This window comes from Mchenga conophoros, linkage group LG16, assembly GCF_057382185.1.
Source record: "Mchenga conophoros isolate Kocher_MC1m ecotype Shallow Benthic linkage group LG16, M_conophoros_male_GT1.1, whole genome shotgun sequence".
Taxonomy (NCBI): domain Eukaryota; kingdom Metazoa; phylum Chordata; class Actinopteri; order Cichliformes; family Cichlidae; genus Mchenga; species Mchenga conophoros.
The window spans coordinates 35,952,956-35,972,569 of NC_140541.1; the positions used below are offsets into that span (position 1 = coordinate 35,952,956).

The 19,614-nt window shown below is 43.2% G+C and overlaps 1 protein-coding gene across 3 annotated transcripts in view; it reads left to right on the forward strand.

Annotated features, from left to right (window-relative positions):
* The window catches only part of hdac4 (histone deacetylase 4), a 122,774-nt gene that overhangs the window by 58,857 nt on the left and 44,303 nt on the right, over positions 1 to 19,614 (forward strand). Inside the window, exons 1-5 of one of the 3 annotated variants that reach the window (XM_085248719.1) lie at positions 4,783 to 5,032; positions 15,514 to 15,690; positions 15,772 to 15,917; positions 16,694 to 16,844; positions 18,762 to 18,882. In XM_085248719.1, coding sequence (XP_085104845.1) covers positions 15,564 to 15,690; positions 15,772 to 15,917; positions 16,694 to 16,844; positions 18,762 to 18,882 — 545 coding nt within the window. In that variant the 5' untranslated portion in view covers positions 4,783 to 5,032; positions 15,514 to 15,563. Of the gene's footprint in view, positions 1 to 4,782; positions 5,033 to 10,097; positions 10,338 to 15,513; positions 15,691 to 15,771; positions 15,918 to 16,693; positions 16,845 to 18,761; positions 18,883 to 19,614 lie in introns of those variants that run through there. The other 2 variants (XM_085248718.1, XM_085248717.1) reach the window with 2 other exon arrangements.

Sequence of the window (19,614 nt, forward strand, 5' to 3'; positions counted from 1 at the left end):
TCCCCTGCTTGGTGCCAGGTTGGTGTAGGCAGGAGCTGGTGGGCAGCTGCTACTTTTCTGCTTAACCACCATCACTAGCAGAAATACACACACACACACACACACACACACACACACACACACACACACACACACACACACACACACACTAACAAAGACGATGCTCAGGAGATTTTTCCAATGGGTTCTCTGAAACTTCAGATGAGCTAAGATATAATCCTCTGCCCTTTGCTTCGTCACGACTTATTTTTCCCAAGCGGAACAGAATAATTTAACTATTTTTAATATTCCTTAGAGGCTGATATAAAGTCCTCGGAGCATACAGCCACGAGTTTAAGGCAGAATCCTAAAACAAACCTAAAGCTGTCGGAGAGCATGAGGTGAAATCAAATCTGATCCTGAGCGAAAGATAGGCGTTACAAAGGGAATACAAGGCAGTGTATTAGAGCCTGATTATATTTACAGACATAGCCTGAGGTTGTGGCCTTCATGTCAACCCCCTTAAAGAGACACACACACATACACACTCTTCACATTTGGGCATAAAAAAGTATGGCGGAGTGCTTCGAGCCAGACTTGTTTTCGTCTTCCAGCAGAACAGGCATTGCCTTAACCTACTTTGTCTGCATCAGTGCCATTATCCTGACAGCCTCGGCAGGTTCTGCATGAGACTTTGTGCGGATGTCATATAGGGAGAAAGATTTTACCATGTTACCAGGTTATAAATATTGCATTTGGCCCTGTTACGGCTGACTGTCATGGCTTTTAAAAATCTACCAGACGTCTCAAGAGTGAGGCTGTGTTAGTCAATGTTTGTGTACGAATACATAAATAAACCACAAAAAAACCCCAACCTTCATTTTTGATGTGAGATAGTAACATTTTGGGGCACAATGGGAATTGGTGAAGAGGAGAGATGTGGGGATTTGAAGTGCCAGCGAAGGTGTGGTTGTGTAGTATTACAGGACAGCAAAATGGAAACGTTTTTTAATGATGGTTTTTCTACTTTTGCATTCTGATCACAAGGGAACCAACCCTGATCGTAACACTTTTAAAATTTGTTTTTATTTCCTCGTGTGTTTGTTCACGTCACAGAGTTGAAGGGGAAATTCCACAGGAACAGTTGAAGGTAGGCCTGGAAACTTTGTGACCAAATCACAAACATTTTAAAACGGTCCAGTGAAATCGTCACGCCTCCGCTATATAAACCATGACCCGTCTGCACCGGGCACGACTTTCTGTTTCGGCAGAGCAAAGTTGTCTAAATTCTGTGTTTGGTTTTTGGTGTCTCCTGCGATTGTGACGCTTTGGGTCGCATCTTCGCTCAAAGTTCACCATGGTTCAACTCTGTGGGAAAGTTCAGCCTGGGTGAACTTCCCCTGAGGAAGGTGGAGCTTTTGAGGTTGTATTGATTTGCTTTCAGTAGAAAAAGTACAAATATGTGCATTGTGGCTTCATGCAGATGAAGGAAGTGTTATTGCTGCTGTGGGGCTCTTGAATGAATACAGCCAGGCTGTGAGTATAGACTGCATATAAAGTATATCTTTCTGAAGGTACTTGATGAGCATTTCCACCTTTGCTCTCTTGGATCATAATAAAAAATAGCTTAACCTGTGCACTTTATGCACGAGAGAGATTTCACTGCTCATTAGGTGATCTGGCCTTCAATGGTCTGAAACATTGTTTGTGTGTTGTGTGACAGCTAAGCAATAAGACGGCCTGTTGCCGTCAATAAATAGGTTGTTTTTACTGTTTTTCTGCAGCTATAAAAAGCTCAAGAGTGGGATAGACGTAGTGCATCAATAATGAGACTTTTTCAAAATGATTTTGCCTGTTTGCTCTTTGCGGGCAATGGAAAAATAAAAATGCATTGTTTGTGATTAAACCTGGAGTGGTCAGAGATATAAAAGTCCCTGAACACAAAGAAAAGCATGCTTACATAGGGAGTTGGTACCACCGCCTTGAACACAACTTGAATGCAGAATACAGATTGTGGCATAACCAACAAGCTCTGCAGACTTTCTTTGTCTTGCATTGATTCTGTTAATCTGCAGCTGTGGTTTCCCTCGCTCTTTCCCTCTGCCTGTTTAAGAAAGACTCGAACGGTAACGTATTAGCATGTGCACGCTAGAATGCGATATAATCAGCAGGCAGTATTGCGAATACTCTTTTTTTTTTTTTTTTCCCTCCTCTTTCTAAGTTCTCATCAATTACCACATCAGAGTCTCCAGTTCCTTTAAAGCCATTTGTAAAAGTAGTGTTTGTCTGTTTATATGCAAATGGATATGTTTCACATTTGACTCCAACTATGCATTGCCCTTTCACTTCCTGTCAAACTCACTTATTAATGCAGAGGTGTGTTTTGTAAAGGCTTTTAAAAGCCTTAGTAGAAATATATGGCTCTGGAAGAGTCTTCTGGAAGCTATTATGGATGACCACTCCAGGGCTCAGACCTTTGCTTTCTGCTCGCAAAGAATTTGTTACCATTTGTCCAGGACACCATCACAACCAAAGGTTAGCTTTCCTTGGTCCTGGAAAAGGAGTTCATTATAAATAAGCCCACAGGCTAATGACTACGGCATGGCTGTCAGTGATAGACTGTACTTTACCGCAGACTCATTTAAGAGAAGAAATAGACAATGGTTTTCTGCCTGCACCAATTTTCTAAGTAGAGTAGAAGATGGTGCCGAGAATGACGAGAGGTGGGCGTTTTGTAGAACTGAAAAAGTGAATATCAAGAATAGACTTTCTAATCTGTGTATCTCTTTATCAGATATCTCTAATCTTCTATGCTTACAGTTTCTGTAATAGAAAATAATCAGAGTAAAAACTAAGTATAAATAGGTATTTGAAATAAAATAAAAAACCTTTTAAAGGGCAACAAGTCCTTAATATAGCCCCACAAGATGATATTTGTTTATCCTCCATTTACATCTGTGGTCATCTTTGTGTTTGTTTGTCTGTGGTTTTATTTTTCCTTCATTGTTGACAAGGCCGTAGTAAACAACAGCTTCATTGCTCATGAAGAGTCTGAGATTTGAGCGGTTGGTGTTCTTGTGACCCATGTGATTGTAAGAGCACAGGGAGCAGTGCGGTGGGCTGACGTCTTTCATAAGTTCAGTTTAGCATCACTGAAAGCTAATGGGTCTCTGTCTGCTGTGAGCTCGGCGAAGGCATTACAATTGAGATGGAGCGAGACGGTATAAAATATGAATGAACGGAGTTCCTCGCTGCAGCTGGCAGCTCGAAGCCTCTCTTTCTGTTATCTTTGCTGCGTTTTTAAGGTGTTTTTAAGCCTTGATGTTTTCAGTTCTTCAGAACTGCCAGAATTTATATTTAACACACACTGTGCGTATTTCTGTGGAGCTTTAACACACACACACACACACACACACACACACACACACACACACACACACACACACACACACATCCAGGCTGTACAGTGGGCATCATTTGGCCCGAGCTTTTTCCAAAAACAATGCTTTTAGCTTTAAACAGTGAAAAGCTGAGATTCATCATTATCGTTCTTCTGGATACAAACCAAGTAAATGGTAAATGGTCTGTATTTGTATAGCGCTTTACTTGGTCCTAAGGACCCCAAAGCGCTATACACTATACACAATCATCCACCCATCCACACACACACTGGTGATGGCAACTACATTTTAGCCACAGCCGCCCTGGGGCGCACTGACAGAGGCGAGGCTGCCGGACACTGGCGCCACAGGGCCCTCTGACCACCACCAGTAGGCAACGGGTGAAGTGTCTTGCCCAAGGACACAACAACCAAGACTGTCGGAGCCGGGGCTCGAACCGGCAACCTTCCGATTACAAGACGAACGCCCAACTCTTAAGCCACGATCGCCCGAAGAAGAAATATCTGTGGATGCAATGATTTTATTTTTGAATAATAACTTTCATTGCACTTTCAGCTCTTCTCAGAGTGTCTTTTACAATATGGCTGGATAATTTTATCTCTGTAGGCCTCCCACTCATATAAATTATTTAGCTCTATAAGGTTTGTGTTAGCGGCCTAACACAGCTAGAAGCATTTAAGTTACATCTCTGCTGGATGACAAATCATTTCACTGTATATATGTATTCATAGTGGATCTTACAACTAGGGCTGGGCCATATTATACCGTTCACGGTAATACCGGTATAATGTTAGGCAACGATAGGAAAATGAAATATCGCGATAGAATGGGAGTAAAACGCGCATGCGCAGTGCCTTTGTTTTCATACGCACATGGCCGATTGTTGAGTGAAACAGATGAACCAGAATTGGTTTGTAAAAATGGTGCAACTTCCGTGATGTGGAACTGGTTTGGTGTTTGTCCATCAGATACACAACAAAGCACATTTTTTGCAGAACATGCAAGCGGCTGTTGTTATTGTCGTATTTGTCGGACTAAGATGCTCTTAAATCTGGGAGTAATCTGGGTCCTAAACTCCGTATGCTTCAGGTCAAACAACACTGCAGCATCACTTAGAGTTAAAAACTGTCTAAATTCTTTCATCTTTAATAAAACGATCAGCATTGCTGCTTTACCAGGTGTAACTATAAAGTTTAACTTCCAGGCATCCATGAAAACAAAAGTTATTACATTTAACGGAGTTAGAAGTTAGCAGGAAGCTAGCGGAAGTTAGCTCGCTAGTTTCGCTAGTTACCTAAGCATGATATTGCATGTTCTGACTGAGAGATTTCTGAAAAAAATCAAACGTACAGCTCTGCTATCACTTCCAACATAAATGAAGACAGGAAACTAAACAGCAGTGACGTTTGTAGGGTTACTGAAGTTGGGCTAGCTGGTATATAATGATGTGCTACGTGATCGCTAGCGACACAGCTATGTTAGCATAACATAAACAGTGAAGCTGGAGGACGAACACTAACACTTTTCCACTTATAAAAGTTAACGTGAAGGTTCTTCATGGTTAGAGACAAATGCAATCGCATGGCAGGATGCTGTAAACGGACCAAACTTCAGTCAGGAGAACAACTGAGATAATCCATCCACAATACGAGGTTAGTCATTAATATACTGCAACAACATGGGAATAGAGCAGCTGCCAGAGAATTCAACATTAATGAATCAATGGTACAGAAGTGGAGGAAGCAAGAAGAATGAGTTTAATAAAGTTTGATTTATCTGACTGCTTTGTTTCGCTTAATGTGCCTTATAATCCCGTGCACCTTATGGTCCGAAAAATACATACTGCACACTGCAGTTTAATGTTGCAAAGCACCTCTTTTTAACTTCAGTGGATATTATACATGGTTATGCTCAGGATATGTCAGCCCATTTCTACTGGAAATGCCTTTTGGTTAAACTTTCAGCAAGGAATTTGCATTTGCACTGTTACATTTTTATAAAGCTTTAATGTACATAAAAACCAGCTTCTTAAGTGAAAATAAATGGAAGGTTGTCTTTTTGCGCTAGTAATGTTGTGGAGTTGTATTTTGTCTCGCATCAATTATATCGTCGGTTATATCGTTATTGCAAATTTTCAAATATATATCGTGATAAATATTTTTGGCCATATCGCCCTGCTCTACTTACAACCATACTTAGAAACAGCGAGACAGCAGCTCAAGACGTTTTAGAAAACTGATGCTGCTTCCTTGTGATTTGTCCAGTCAGCGTATGTGTGTATATTTATGTGTATTTGTGTGTTTGTGTATGCAAAGAAAGGCAGCACCACACAGGTTTATAGCGATGGTATTGATTTCTGTCACTTTTGCTTTTATGTGTATCCACATGCTGTTCAATAGACAGTAAAAAGAAGCTGATATCAATCGCTGTAAACATTTTTAAACCTCAGTCACTTCTGACAACATTCAGTTCACTCCAGTATATCAACAAAATATATATACACACTATATTTTGCCACCTTGTAAATTCTGCTGCCTCTGTTGCCATCCTAGTGGCCCTTTTGATATCTAGTACGTTCTGGGCTCTGCAGAGGGACTGGCTTACAACCCATCTGCATCCCCCTTCAATTCACCTGCTTCTTCCCCCATTTTACTTTTGGAGGCTTCTTTTAGCCAAGTGCACTTTGTCTTTTAGTTTATTTATAGTTTATCTGGGTCCTCTTAGAGACCAGAGAATAATCTGACCGGGGGTTTGGGATCAGACTGGGTGTTACCCTGTTGTAGCAGGTGGAAACCTAAGATGCCCCCTTTCTTGACTTTCATGGCGTTAACTAAATCTGTGTTGATATTATTTTGAAATACTTCGTAATACTAATTTTAGTTATTATATATTATTATTGTATTGTTATTATAAGTTTCAGATTTAGTGCCTCAATTTTGAGATTTTCCCAGTGTGCCATTAAATGGGAACGCTAAAGGGGAGAGAAGGGAAGGTAAAGGGGGATTACAGAGAGAATGCGTGTGTATTATAAATAACTCAAATCAATAATAAACGACATAGTATTTTAAGTTGGGTCTGGAGTTCTCTGGGGAGATGGATGAAAAAAGCAAAGCCCCCCATCACTATGAAGAGGAGGAGGGAAGACGAGAGCATACCAAGGTACAAAAATACGACTTGGTGTCTTTTCTTCTTCCTGAGCTTGAACAGGTTCGTTTATTGTTTAGTGTGTGTGTGTGTGTGTGTGTGTGTGTGTGTGTGTGTGTGTGTGTGTGTGTGTGTGTGTGTGTGTGTGTGAGCAGCTCTCGTGTGTACATTATGAGTCGGACACCGTCCATTACTTATTCATCAGTTCTGTCTGCCTGCTTGCCACACTGTGTATTTCAGCATGCCTTGCGATCATTATGCCACATGCATTATTTAAGACACATGTGCACACTGACTATGACGCAGATAGTTATTTATCTGTGAATCACTCACTTATTGCCTCGTCTGTTTCTCTCTAAGGCTTCTAAATAACTGCAAAAGCCCAGTTTCACAGGAATTCATTGCCTAACTTGTATGAAGGTTCTGGGCTTTGACTAATACGAGTTGGTTTTACTTGATGAGCACTCGTCACATCCAGCAGTCCCAAGGATGCAGTTCGGTAGAAGCAACACTTACTGTATCTGCATGCAAACCTGTTGTGTATTTGACCTGATTGTTGCTGGCTGGCTATTGTCAGACATCAGTGATTTTGGCAGCGAGTCTTACGTGGAAGTCCCATATGTAGTTGTTATTACATTTGCTTAATATGCAAAAAAGCTGCAGTCTGAGGGGAGGAGGCACAAATGCTCAGGAGGGAGACTGCGGGAAGGGCAGCTGACGTAAAATATTTCCAAATAAAATATGTGGATCCATCTGCTGTGGTGATCCCTTGTGACTAAGGAAGCAGACAAAAGTCCCAATAAGACACATATTAACAACAGGAAACAACATCTGCTGTGGCACCACAACATGGTTTGAACAACTCCGTGTGGAGCAAGAGAAGTTCTGTTTGTGTTGAAACTCTTTGTGAAGAGCTGTATATGGCACTGCAGCATGCTCCTTTATTTCAAGACTTTTGTTGATTACAAAACAAATTTGCTTTAATTGCTTCTTTCTTATGTTGTCCATCCAAACAAGCCCAATAATGCATGAGTGGTCTGAAAACAAGTCGTCCTTTTTGTATGCGGTGTTGACCAACGAACATTTTCCAAAGCCGACTACACGCACCCCGCTGTTCATTTTCATTTGTTAAGTTGTCAGATCGTTGCTGCTGCTCTTTGACCGTCGTCTTTCCCTCCCGGCTTTTCTCTGCACGCTGATTTCGCCGCGATGTGTCAGCGGCCTGTACGAGGGAGATTCTCCCTGTTCTAAAAATGACACGGTGTTTGTTTGCGTGCGTGTATGCCATTGCGGTTTGGGATCAGTAGCCTTAGGTGTTATCAGTGTCATGGCTGCATGATGCTTAGCTAAGCCTTTGACGTCAACACTATACAACAAGCTGATAAGGCAGGCCTTTATCGCAGCCAGGTGTGTAGGTGGGTTGTCTGATCAAACAAAATTGGCTTCCTGGATTCTACACTGAACTTCAAAAATAGCTTCTGCAAACACGCACACACAGGAACAGACCATGCTACACACGCATACATCCACACGTGTATGTACATGCACATTCATGGGAACATATGCAAAAATAGGACAGTATGCTGCATGCTGGTATCCTGTGTGCTTCCATGATCTCTTTAGTTTCAAACCTATCAGTGTAATTCCTTTTCCCCCCCGCTTCTGCTCTGTCCGTTTATTCTTATCTTTTCTCTTTTTCTTTTTCTTCTCCTTGTCAGCTTGGGCATTGCCATATTCCATATGCACTAATGTGAATAATAATAGAAATGAATAAATAGATAAAGAAAAGAAAAGAAGAAGAAAAACACGCAAGGAACCTTTAAAGAGTTTACAGAGCCCGTCTTGGAAAAGCAAGATCATGATGATTGCAAAAGCTGCCAGGCTAGACGGCCGTTAAAGAAAATAATTCTTTGTTATTTTTTGATTATTTTTTTTTTCAGACATAAAAACTGCAAAGGACATCTCTGACCTTGGATGTGTATGTTGCAAGCACTGGACATATCTCAGTTGGACTGAGCAGTCCTAACCCTTCAGTGTTGTTTAACTCCATATGCAGTGGATCAGAAAACCATCTGTTTCCCATCAGAATCAAAATGAAGACAATTGTTTTCAACTGCCTTGCAAACGGGGTTACTCATAAAAGTGAAAAATTGAACATTCTCCACAGTGGCAGTATATCACTCATGTTTTTCTAAATGCAGTCCCGCGAATTTCAACTGAAAAAAACAAACAAAAAACAAACACTGGCGTGAGAGCCGAAGAAAGCCGACGCCATCACACCATCATAAAGTTGCTTGGCCCAAAGTTGCACCACATACCTGCGTATATGGGAGGGGCCGTCTCAAGAAATCGACCTGTGACTCAGCCCACAGATTCTGTTCACCATGATTCCTCTGTGCAGCGCTTGGTCCAGTTTGATTTTTGAACTTGTCAAAACTTGTATTTATTTAAAGAAATTAAAGCGTAACTGGCTCCACCCGGGCTCTGAACTGGCACCCTGTCGGTGAAAGGCGGGTGTCTGATTCCAGTTCACAACTGGCACCCTGCCTTTACTCCAGTGTAATTCAAGGGGAGTTGGAAAGCAGAGTGTTAGAGCGCAGAGGACAACTAACCCACTTGGGGCAAACAGTCAGGTCCATCCTGCCTGTTTCTTTTAACACATATCGACTGAACCTTCATTGAAAGAACCAAAAGGCACGTCAGGTGTTGCCCCCAGAGGAGCACTTGTCTTAAGTGGACTGATTCCACTCAGTAGGCCAGTCCTTCAGCCGTCCCCTAAACGCTCCCCGTTATCATTCAATCCCAAACTCATCACTAATCTACAAATAAGGTTTCAGGCCTGTGATTCAGCGTCTCTCCTGTTTACTAGTCATGCATTCTTGCTAAGATTTACTTATTTAACTGCTTCAGTAGAACTCCTTAAACAGATGAACCTCTTTCCGTCTTGTGTAATAATAATCCATTATTTGCATATTTAGGTGGCGATGATTCACTGGAATAAAAGGTACTTTTCTTTTTAAAAACAGAAAGAGTTTCCAGAACAAAGTTACTAACATCATAAAGTTTCTGGGGTATCAGTCTCCACCAGTAAACAGCTCGTTTTGTTTCTATGTGCGTGTTTGTAGTGAACAGAGACAATGTCTGTGACGTATGTGTGTCTTCAGTGGTTGTAATGTATTGCTACTGTCAAACCAGCTTCACAGAAAGCGACTGTCTATGCTGTAAGGTTCCTGGTGTGTAGGAGGATTTTACATAAAGTGTGTGTGTGTCTGTTAATAAATGTGTAAGCGTGGGTAAGTACAACTTGGCTCTGTTTAGTCCAAAAATGCAGATTTAGTGCACGAAAGCATAGGTGGTGTAGGGAAATAGGAATGTAGACAGAGTGTTTGCCGGTGTGTTAGAAGAGGGAGAGTGACTGTAATAAAATGCTCAACATGCCCGAGACTGCCCCCTGATGTCACTGAGAGCCGAGGGAGAGAGAGTGGGAGAGAGAGTGAGTGGGAGGGGACCGGAGGAGCAGAGGGAGGGAGGGAGAGTGGCAGCTGGAGGGCAGAGCAAAACACGTCAGTGAGAGGAGCAGAGAGAGGCGACAGAGTGAGAGACGGACTGTGTGAAAGACCGAGAGGGAGAAAGATTTGTTGTTAGGACCTAACCCAGGCCGGTCTGCTGTGTCTGTGTGCTGCAGTGGACTTGAACGCCATCTCTTCTCACTCGCACTTTTGGCTACAAACGCACTTTCTGTCTCTCTCTCGCTCAGATACTGTACCCCACTCTCAAACGTGCAAGAACAGCGCAGCACGGCATAACTGATGGGTAAGAGCTATTCCTGTTATGCAGAGAATTACTGTTCAAACCGCATGTAGTGAAGTGCTTTATGTTATCCTCGTGTAGCTGTGCTCGGCCGGCTTGTAGGTTTGTTGTGGTTTTCCTTTGTGTAAAGGATGTGTTGTTGGAGTCTTCTTTCACAGAGTTTATTCAGTGCAGTGTGCTGATTGTACATTAAGTGATCAACAGGCGTGCATCTGTTTATGCAGACTCTTGTTTTGCCTGTGGATGTGTTGCTGTGTTACGTATATATGTTCACTTAGGGAGTGAGTGCATGTTCGTGTGTGTGCATGTTCATTTGCTGTGTGTGTGGGTGTGCGGCTTGGAGTAGTGGCAGTGTTTATTGAATGGCACTGATGTATGGAGGCTCGCTCAGCGCAGCCTTTAACTGAATGGAGCAGATGGCAGTGGCTGCGTCTGTCCTTCCGCACAGCCTATTGTGCACATAAGTGTGCATGTGTGGAGCAAAATGCATGGAAGTTAGTGTGTAAGCTCACTGGGACTACTGCTCGACATATAAACAGAAAGGACTGAATGTTAGATTGCATCCCGTATCACCATTTGACTCTGCTGCTGCCTGCCTTGGATCACTTTAATTTATCTCAGTTTACTCCAGCTTTGACATTTAAAATCACAGCGCTGTGACACAGCTAGATAATCTCCTTGAAAAGTGCTAGTATACACTTTTTGTATCTCTTTATCTCCTAACGAGAACACTTTAGTACTAAATGCATTTTGTTTTTTTATAAGTTAATCTGGGGAAATATCGCCAGAGAAAGGAGGAAGCAGAAAAAACCCACAGGTTTTTGGTGGCCATGTTACCATGCTACTGGGACATGCAGCGAGGCATACATCAACAGTCACACCCACCCACCCCGGACTTGACAGTAAAGCACTGAGCTAAATGCACATGCAGATCGTTTGTTGAATCGCTTGCCTACCATCATTGGTTCACCCTCCACCTCAAGCCCCACCCCTTCTCCACTGTCCGACCAACCACTGGCCACAGTCCCAGCAGTCACCATGGTGTTTGCCTCCCTCCTCTGTGAGCACCTGAGTCTGCTGGGCTCGCAGCCGGTTGACATTATGTCAGCGATTGCTGTTCATTCTAAATTTGTGAGGCTTGTGTTGACATTTGCTCATTCTGTTGGAACTGTGAATGAGTTTGCACTCTTAGTTTCTCATAAGCTGTGAGTAAACATACATGGGAGTGCACAGGAGCCCAGTGGGGCGAGGAACTCCTCTGGGAGTCCTCGTCTATAAATAACTCTGTGTGATCCATAATCTTAGCCTGATTGGGGGGGTGATGATGAGCGGAAGGAGGGAGGGGTACATCGAGGGACACAGTGATGAATGAGGAGATAAGAGAGAGAGAAGAGGAGGCAGAGCCTGGCATTTCAAGAGTTTTGTTTATGTTGGGTTTCGTTGCTTTCAGTCAGGCCGTAGTCATGAACTCTCTCGATCCTGAACGATTTCTACAAAGTAAACACAATTTCCTGTCCAGAGTTTATCTTACGTTTGCCTTTTATAGTTTTAAAGAGACGTCCTGGGGCTTAAGGACATTTAGCGCCAACTTCATTTGTGAATTATTCGAAAAAAGACTTTTTTTTATTTATTACAATTTGCAGTGTTTTGTGCAACAAGGTTGCAAGAACCGCAGCAGTAGTCTCCACACGTGCACATATACTCGAGATAGAAATCAGTGCGTAATAATAGCGCTAGTATTTTTATTCGTTTATTTCAGGAAGCATTTGTTAGCATTCATTCTGAATTGCTCATCCAAATCTGCAGCGAGAATCTTTGCATTATCACGTCCGTTGTTGTCGGGGTGAGTCAGCTGTTATGAAAGCACCTCTCCTCCCCGTAAGCCAATGCCATATTCACAGAGTGCGATCAGTGTAAGCTGGGCTAATTACTTCACAGGTGGCTTCTCCCAGGGCTGTATGTCGCCCTGTTTGTCTGCCGCCATTGACAAGGCTTTGTTTACTATAAACATGCCTCTGAGGTTTGTTATTAGGAGAGCTGCTGGTGTTTTTGTCACGGTGCAACTGTAACAGTACTGCGATCCTTGAGAGCCGTGTCAGCTTGACTGTGAACTGTTAGTGACGCAAATATGTTTCCTTGGCTGTCAAAAGTTTGGAGCTCCCTCTTTTTAATGATCCAAAGCATAATTGTGTCTGGATAATTAAAGAAAATAGTTTCAGCCCCTAAAGATACACAATCCCGACAACATTACAGTCTTAAGTGCATCTTCTCTCATGTGAGATGCATTTATCCAAGAGGATGAAACCATAGGAGCAAAAACATTCTCTCTGGGCACTGGAACGACTTCTCCGAGTCTGTGCAGTTTGGGTATAGACTGTGTTGGTACATGATCCTTATTTATCTTCCTGTGTCTCTTTGTGTAGCTAACAACACAATCTGTAGCCAGCAATAGCTCTCAGTGCAGTCTTAATGTGGCAGCCCAGTGTGGTTAGCCTCGGAGTAGCTGGTCGAAGCGATGATTATTACACCGCCTCCCTATTTCTCTCCATCTCTGTCTCTTCCTGGCCGTCGGCACTAGTAGCCCCTCAGTTTGAGGATAAGTAGCTGTAATTAGTTTATTTTGCTGCCTGGCTTTAGCCTTGCACTTGGCCATTGATCACAGCTCCGTAAGTGGCCGGCCGTGTTAACATAATAAAACATACAAAGGCATTTGGCTTTTAAAATTGCTTCCCATGTAGACGCACAGAGGTAACCCAGTGCTTCTAAAACACTGTTTGCACAACACAAACCGCACAAAGGAATATGCATCACAGGGACAAGGGTATATTCAGGACCAGCTGCTCCGAGGTGGGGAGAGGGGGACTGCTGTGGCACAAGTTTAGCACCGTTTTTGGGTAAAAATTATTTTGGTTCTTTGGCGCATGTTTTTGGCTGAGAAACTCGCTCTGCTGTGTTTGAATCGTGGCACTAAGTGTCAGCTTGTTGGCAAAACGTGTGTGTCTGATAAGTTTCATGTGTTAGTTTACTAATCTGTGCTGCGAAAACACGAGTTGCTCCATATTTCATTTCAGGTCATGCGAGACAGCTGCGTTTGTTGTTTTATTGTTTAGTAATAAACATCTAAGGATTCCATAGGGTTGCATGAAAGTTTGGATAGCTGAATTTGTACTTTGCTGTGAAGTGATCGTGTGTGTGTGTGTGTGTGTGTGTGTGTGTGTGTGTGTGTGTGTGTGTGTGTTTGAGTGTTTGAGAGCGTGTGCCAGAGGCCTGTTTACAGGACATTTGTGCCACTCACCTAAGTTCATGTGGAAACATTTACAGTTGAGGTGGCATTAATTGAGGTCCAGCTCCATTCATGTTTGTCACCACTGATTGTCAAACAAAACGTTTTGTTTTGTTTGACCTTGATGTTTATTGCTTATTAAATATGTGTGTAAACAGCTGACATGTTTGTGTAAATGTCTGCGTGAGAGGCGAGAAGGGGGCTGAATTTGAACATGGTTCAGTGCGGCTGGCTTTGTTTGGATAACATGGTTGATTGGGACCGACTCTTTACTCAACATGGCAGTCACTGTGGTCCTCTAATGAGGCTCCTGCATGTAGACACAGATGACTCACCCGTCACAGTAAATGCTGCTAAATTCACCTGGCGTTATGTTTTTTTTAAGAGCAGCAAGAGTGGCGCAGCTGGATGGTAAACTCTTAAGTCTTTAAATAAACCTCCACCCTTGCCTAATTAATTCTAAGCCTAGTCCTTTTCATCTTTTCCAACTGAAGGATTTAACAGAACTTCTAATGTCCAGCCTATAAACAAGTCCCTGCAAGAGCAGTGATACAACCAAACACACACACGTGTGCACCAGCGAAGCACCAGCAAGTCTGGCCTAGCCACACCCTTCTTCTCTCCCATGCTGTCCCATTGGGTGGTGTCAAGTTTCTCCCCGCACTGAAAACCTGCCCAGTACCAAAGATGTCATTGGACCTTTCCTGCAAGTAACTGCAACTTCATCGCCACCTCATTGGCCACCAGGGATGCCAGAACATCCACGATAGGCTGGGGAGCCTTCGCGCTGGTTTTAGGTTATTGATCGCTGGTGGAGGGCTTGGCGTGGTGCAAGCTGCTTCTCCACACAGCAGATATTGATCTGAGTAGACCAAATGGTGCACGTGAGGTTTTGATGTATAAGTCAGAATTTACTTGCAACACTGCATAGATAAAAGGTTTATTTCAAAAACTGAATCTGCAATTTGGATTGAATGGAGTAGTGTGCTAATGGTGTTTGATCACAGCATGTTTTATTCAAAGATCAAGGCACAGAATTTGATTTTTTTTCTCGTTTCCCTGGTGTGCTACTTTTTGTGTGTAAGCTGCTGTGTTGTTTGCTTGTAGAGAACTAATCTGATTGCACTCGTACCCTGAGCTGTTGCATGACAAGCAGGGCATTACCTTTCATTTACCATGGGGCCCTGTGCGACCTCGCTGGATTATTCATATAAAGCAGATTAAATGATGCAGACTGAGTAAATCATAAAGGAAGCAACAAAAACAGATGGGTCTTTACGGTTTATTCCTGCCTGCTAATATTTTAACACCTTGTCGTGAGGTTTAAAAAGTCGATTCCTGCGACCTTTTTCTTTACGGTGTCACGTCTGAAGTCGTGACGGCTGTGACACAAGCAGTTCTGCTCACACACACACACGGTAACAAACCGAAACGCAGACACGCACAAATCCTTGCTGTGAAATTCATGTTGGGGTGGGATGGGCGGTGTTTTCGCTCTCTGATGTTTGTATGGATTTACATAAACACGTTTTCTCCCTCTGCCGCTTACACTGATGCTCTGATGATCTCCGGCTTTCAAAATCTCAGACACATTTTATGCTTTCGCTGTGTCCCTAATGCTCTTATCTGCTGTGTACAGCTATAAAAACAGACTTAAGTTCTCAGTGCTAACGTTACAAGCAGCCGCGAGCACCATGAAGTGTAATGATGAGTGCAGCTGGCACGGCCACAGAGTTTGGACATCTGATGTAACAAGTGTCCGTCTGTCTCATTTGGATCAAAGAGGACATGATGTTTTGGCTGCTATTAAATGAACTTAAGATGATCTTTAAATAATTACAAATTTAATGTGAACATATAATAAAATTTCCTGCTCACTGTTCCCTGCTGTTTCAGTGGACGTGAGCACAGCGGCGCTGCCCTCCACCGCCACAGCCATCCTTCCCATGGATCTGCGCATAGTGGACCACGCTCACCACCACCAGCAGCAGCCCTCCTTTGGCTTGGTTCCTCCACCCCACCCCACGCCACCCACCTCCACGTCTACTGAGACAGGCCGCGGACCAGTCATTAGTAAGTCTCCGCTTATCTTGCGGCATTCCAGCCCGTAGATGTAGATGCGCTGAGTAATCGCGTCTCCAAAACCTCCCACAGGCCAGCAGGAGCAGCACCTGCAGCAGGAGCTGGTGGCTCTTAAACACAAGCAGCAGCTCCAGAGGCAGCTACTCATCGCAGAGTTTCAGAGGCAACATGAACAGCTATCACGACAACATGAAGCCCAGATGCAGGAGCATGTCAAGGTGAGGTGTTGTGATGAAGATGGAGAGGAGAAAATTTCCTCTCCTCCCTTCTGTGTGTGTGTGTGTGTGTGTGTGTGTGTGTGTGTGTGTGTGTGTGTGTGTGTGTGAGAAAGCTGGATGGGGGTGAGGCGGGAAATCTTCCTCGGATACTGTAGAGCTGTACTCAGCAGAAATATGCCTGGTGAAGGGCAAACAGAAACAAATTGAATTTAAGTGTGTATGCTGGTGTAATCTGATCTAGTGCTGGTACGTTTTTCAGCAAATCACCCAGCTCAAAACGCCCCAAAAAACCTGACTGTGTTGCCATGACCACAAAACCAAAAGGTAACAACGACTGTCATTTTGGCCTGACTGCATCTCTAACAGGCGTAGCTACCTCGATGCCACCCGCTTTGAACCTGGATGTGACAGCAGAGTGACCGTGAAACCCTCATCCTTACTGGCTAGTGACACACAGGTCGTTACAGGTTGCTTGCCAGCAAGTATATTCCGGATAATCCAATATAAAATAAAATAACAAAAATGAGTGACTGAGCCCATAAATTCATCAGGAGAGTGTTTACAGAGAACCGTTTCCCCATAGACTTCTGTAGGACTGGAACCACAGCTGTCGCCCCCTTGTGGCCATTAAAAATAATGCCATTCTATATTAGCTTTGCTTTTCAGACTCAGTCTTTCTTGCTTTCTGTGATGTTATTTATTTATCTGCAGATCACCATGGCTAAGTCCTTTCAGCTCATACTGATTCTTCTTTACTCTCCTCGTCCTTCTCTCAGCACCAACAGGAGTTACTGGCGCTCAAGCATCAACAAGAACTGTTGGAGCACCACAGAAAGATGGAGCAACAACGTCACGAGGAGCAGCTGGAGAAGCAGCAGCGGGAACACAAACTCCAACAGCTCAAAAACAAGGAGAGGGGACAAGAGAGTGAGTAGCGACTGCCACAGAGAATTATTTTTAAAGAAAGCGACCAAGAGATCTTCATCAAAAATGTGCACAGTGTTACTGTAAGAAGGTAACGTATGGCCAAAATAGTCAGTTCAGTGCTTGGATTTACTCCGCAGTGGGATCAAAGGTGTTATGAACAAAGTCTTCGTGTTCGACCGAGCGCATATTTGCTCTGCTGTGCGCTGCCAACATCTGCTGTACCTGTGCAGAAACACTGTGCCATATTATCACAGCAGGTGTCAGAGGAGCTTGGCCCTCGCAGCCCCTCTGTCACAGCACCTGCAGTTACAGCACAGCAGTCAGAACAGCCTGACCTCACACATTCACCGCAGGGAATATCATAATAAGACAGCCAAGACGGGGTTAGAGGGGCGAGACGTCATGCAGAAAGACGTGTCGTCAGTTTTTCTACAGGCGGACTGATTGTGAAATAAAATGACAGCAATAAAGCTGAACCAGGCAATGTTCTCTCTCTCTCTTTATTCCCTTTAAACATATTTCTTGGTCTGGTATCATTTCTTTAGACATCATTGCATTAGTTATTTAATCTCTGTGCTCACCAATAACAACTGGGACAGAGCAAGATCATCTCTATTGTTTCCTCTACTCAAAATATTCGAACTCTCCTTTAAAATAAAATGTGATTCCTTATTATTTTAGCAGCATCAAGCTAATTGTGTTTCTAATTGTTACAGCTAAATAGTACTCGTATGAAAGACTCACTGCGTAATTGACTTTGAATTTCCTTGTTGAATGGCGCTTTGTTTATAAACTTGCCCTTTCGATGACATTTCTGAGCCACACTTTACTAAATTGCTTCTTCACTTGTACTTATACTTGAATCAGTCTTGTAATATAGGAAATATGCATCCATCCATGCTGCTGTGTTTGTGCGCATTTTCATGTCTGTAAATGAACAAAACGAGGTTTTGGATACGACCGTAAACACAGTTTAACGAGGAGGAAATGGCTCACGTATTCCTGTATTTGTACTGATATAATACTAGAATATATATATACACACACACACACACACACACACACACACACACACACACACACACACACACACACACACACAGTGTATGGACCCCCACTTTTCAGAGCCATTATTTTTTTCCAGTAATGCCCTTTTTCTCAATCATTCTGCGCTGAGCAGAGTGAGCCTACAGTTTGACGTCTATGGAAAAAGCATTGGGTTGCAAACAGAGGAAGCTTTGTTAAGTACTGCACTAAATTGCATCTGAGGCAGTCTCATAAAAGCCAATTTGCTTCAGTGGCAAAGCAGACATTTTGGGATGTCAGCACTTCCAGCTGCACCATGATTTAGGGAACATGTATTAGCTGTTGTCATTTTCACACAGTGAATTTACCACTTCTGCTCTGAGGCTCGACACGTCACCTGTTATCACTCCTACTGTCACATTCTAATGAAAACACACCTCTGCTCTATTCTCTACTTTCTGAAACCAGTTTTTTAAGCCCGGCTTCCCTCGCTCTTCATCTCTCCTTCCCTCTCACCTGCCTCTGTCTCCCTCCCTTGATAATTTGTTTGTTGCTGTGAGAGGAGGTTGGTAATTGAGGAGAGACCAGGAGCGGAGTGAAACTCGTGATGCACGTCTTCGAGGCAGGTTACGTAGCGCTGCAGTGGTCTCAGTGGGATTTCAGTGACACTCTAATGCAAGATTGTGCACTCTGATTGTAGAACTCAGATTGCCATTATCTGTCAAAGTATGGATGGATGTAGTTATAATCTTCCTAGTGTCACAGACTGGAGAATATGGCAGCAGCTCTCATAGGGCAAAAGGTTCTTTGTGTTTTGGTTGGGAAGGACGTGGCTGTGCTGAAAAATGTTCGCTTGCTTACTGTTCTGCCCGTCTCTGTGTTGCTGTGCAGGTGCAGTCGCCAGTACAGAGGTAAAGATGCGACTTCAGGAGTTTGTCCTGAACAAAAAGAAAGCCTTGGCTCAGCGAAACCTAAACCACTGTCTGCCCAGTGACCCACGCTACTGGTATGGGTGAGTGTCATTGTTTTTGCACACGTTCTGCAACAACCGCGTCACAATTTGTGGAGGAATTCCTGAATATCTGTTTGGCTGCACTCGGAGTGTAAGTAGTGAAAGTGAATTTCTGAGTGTTGCATGTTTTTTTTTTTTTTTTTTTTGTTTGTTTTTGCCAGTTCATCTCAGTGAATAAACATTTTACCACAAATGCATTGCATTAATTGCCAACTTGACCCAATTCGGTGGAAAACTGATAGCAGACTAAATTAATCTTATTGCTGTTTTGTTGCTGTCTTGGCACAAAGTCAGTTTGAAGATGGTGGCTGCCCGCGAGCAGTCACAGACTTCCCCCACCTTCAAACCAACCATTTCAAGTTCATTGCACACGGAGGTTGCAATGAATCTCCAACCACTGTGTTCCTTATTGTGACTGTACCATTGTGAACGTGGTGCCGGGGTTACCACCGTCCATCTGTGTGGAGTTTTGATGTCCTCCTCCTCCTTCTTCCTTCTAAAGTCAAACATTTTAAAGATGAAAGAATTTTAGAGCAATTTCTTCACACGGGTCAGGAATTAAATGACAAACCCCTGAGCCCTACACTGATGGCTCTGTTATACCGCGGTCCACTTTTCTACTTCTGATAGAAATCAGGATGCGACGTTTTGGATTAACATGTCATTAACAGCTCTCGCTGCCACCATCAGACTGGTCTTTCATACATCAGGTGGTTTAATATAGACTTTGTA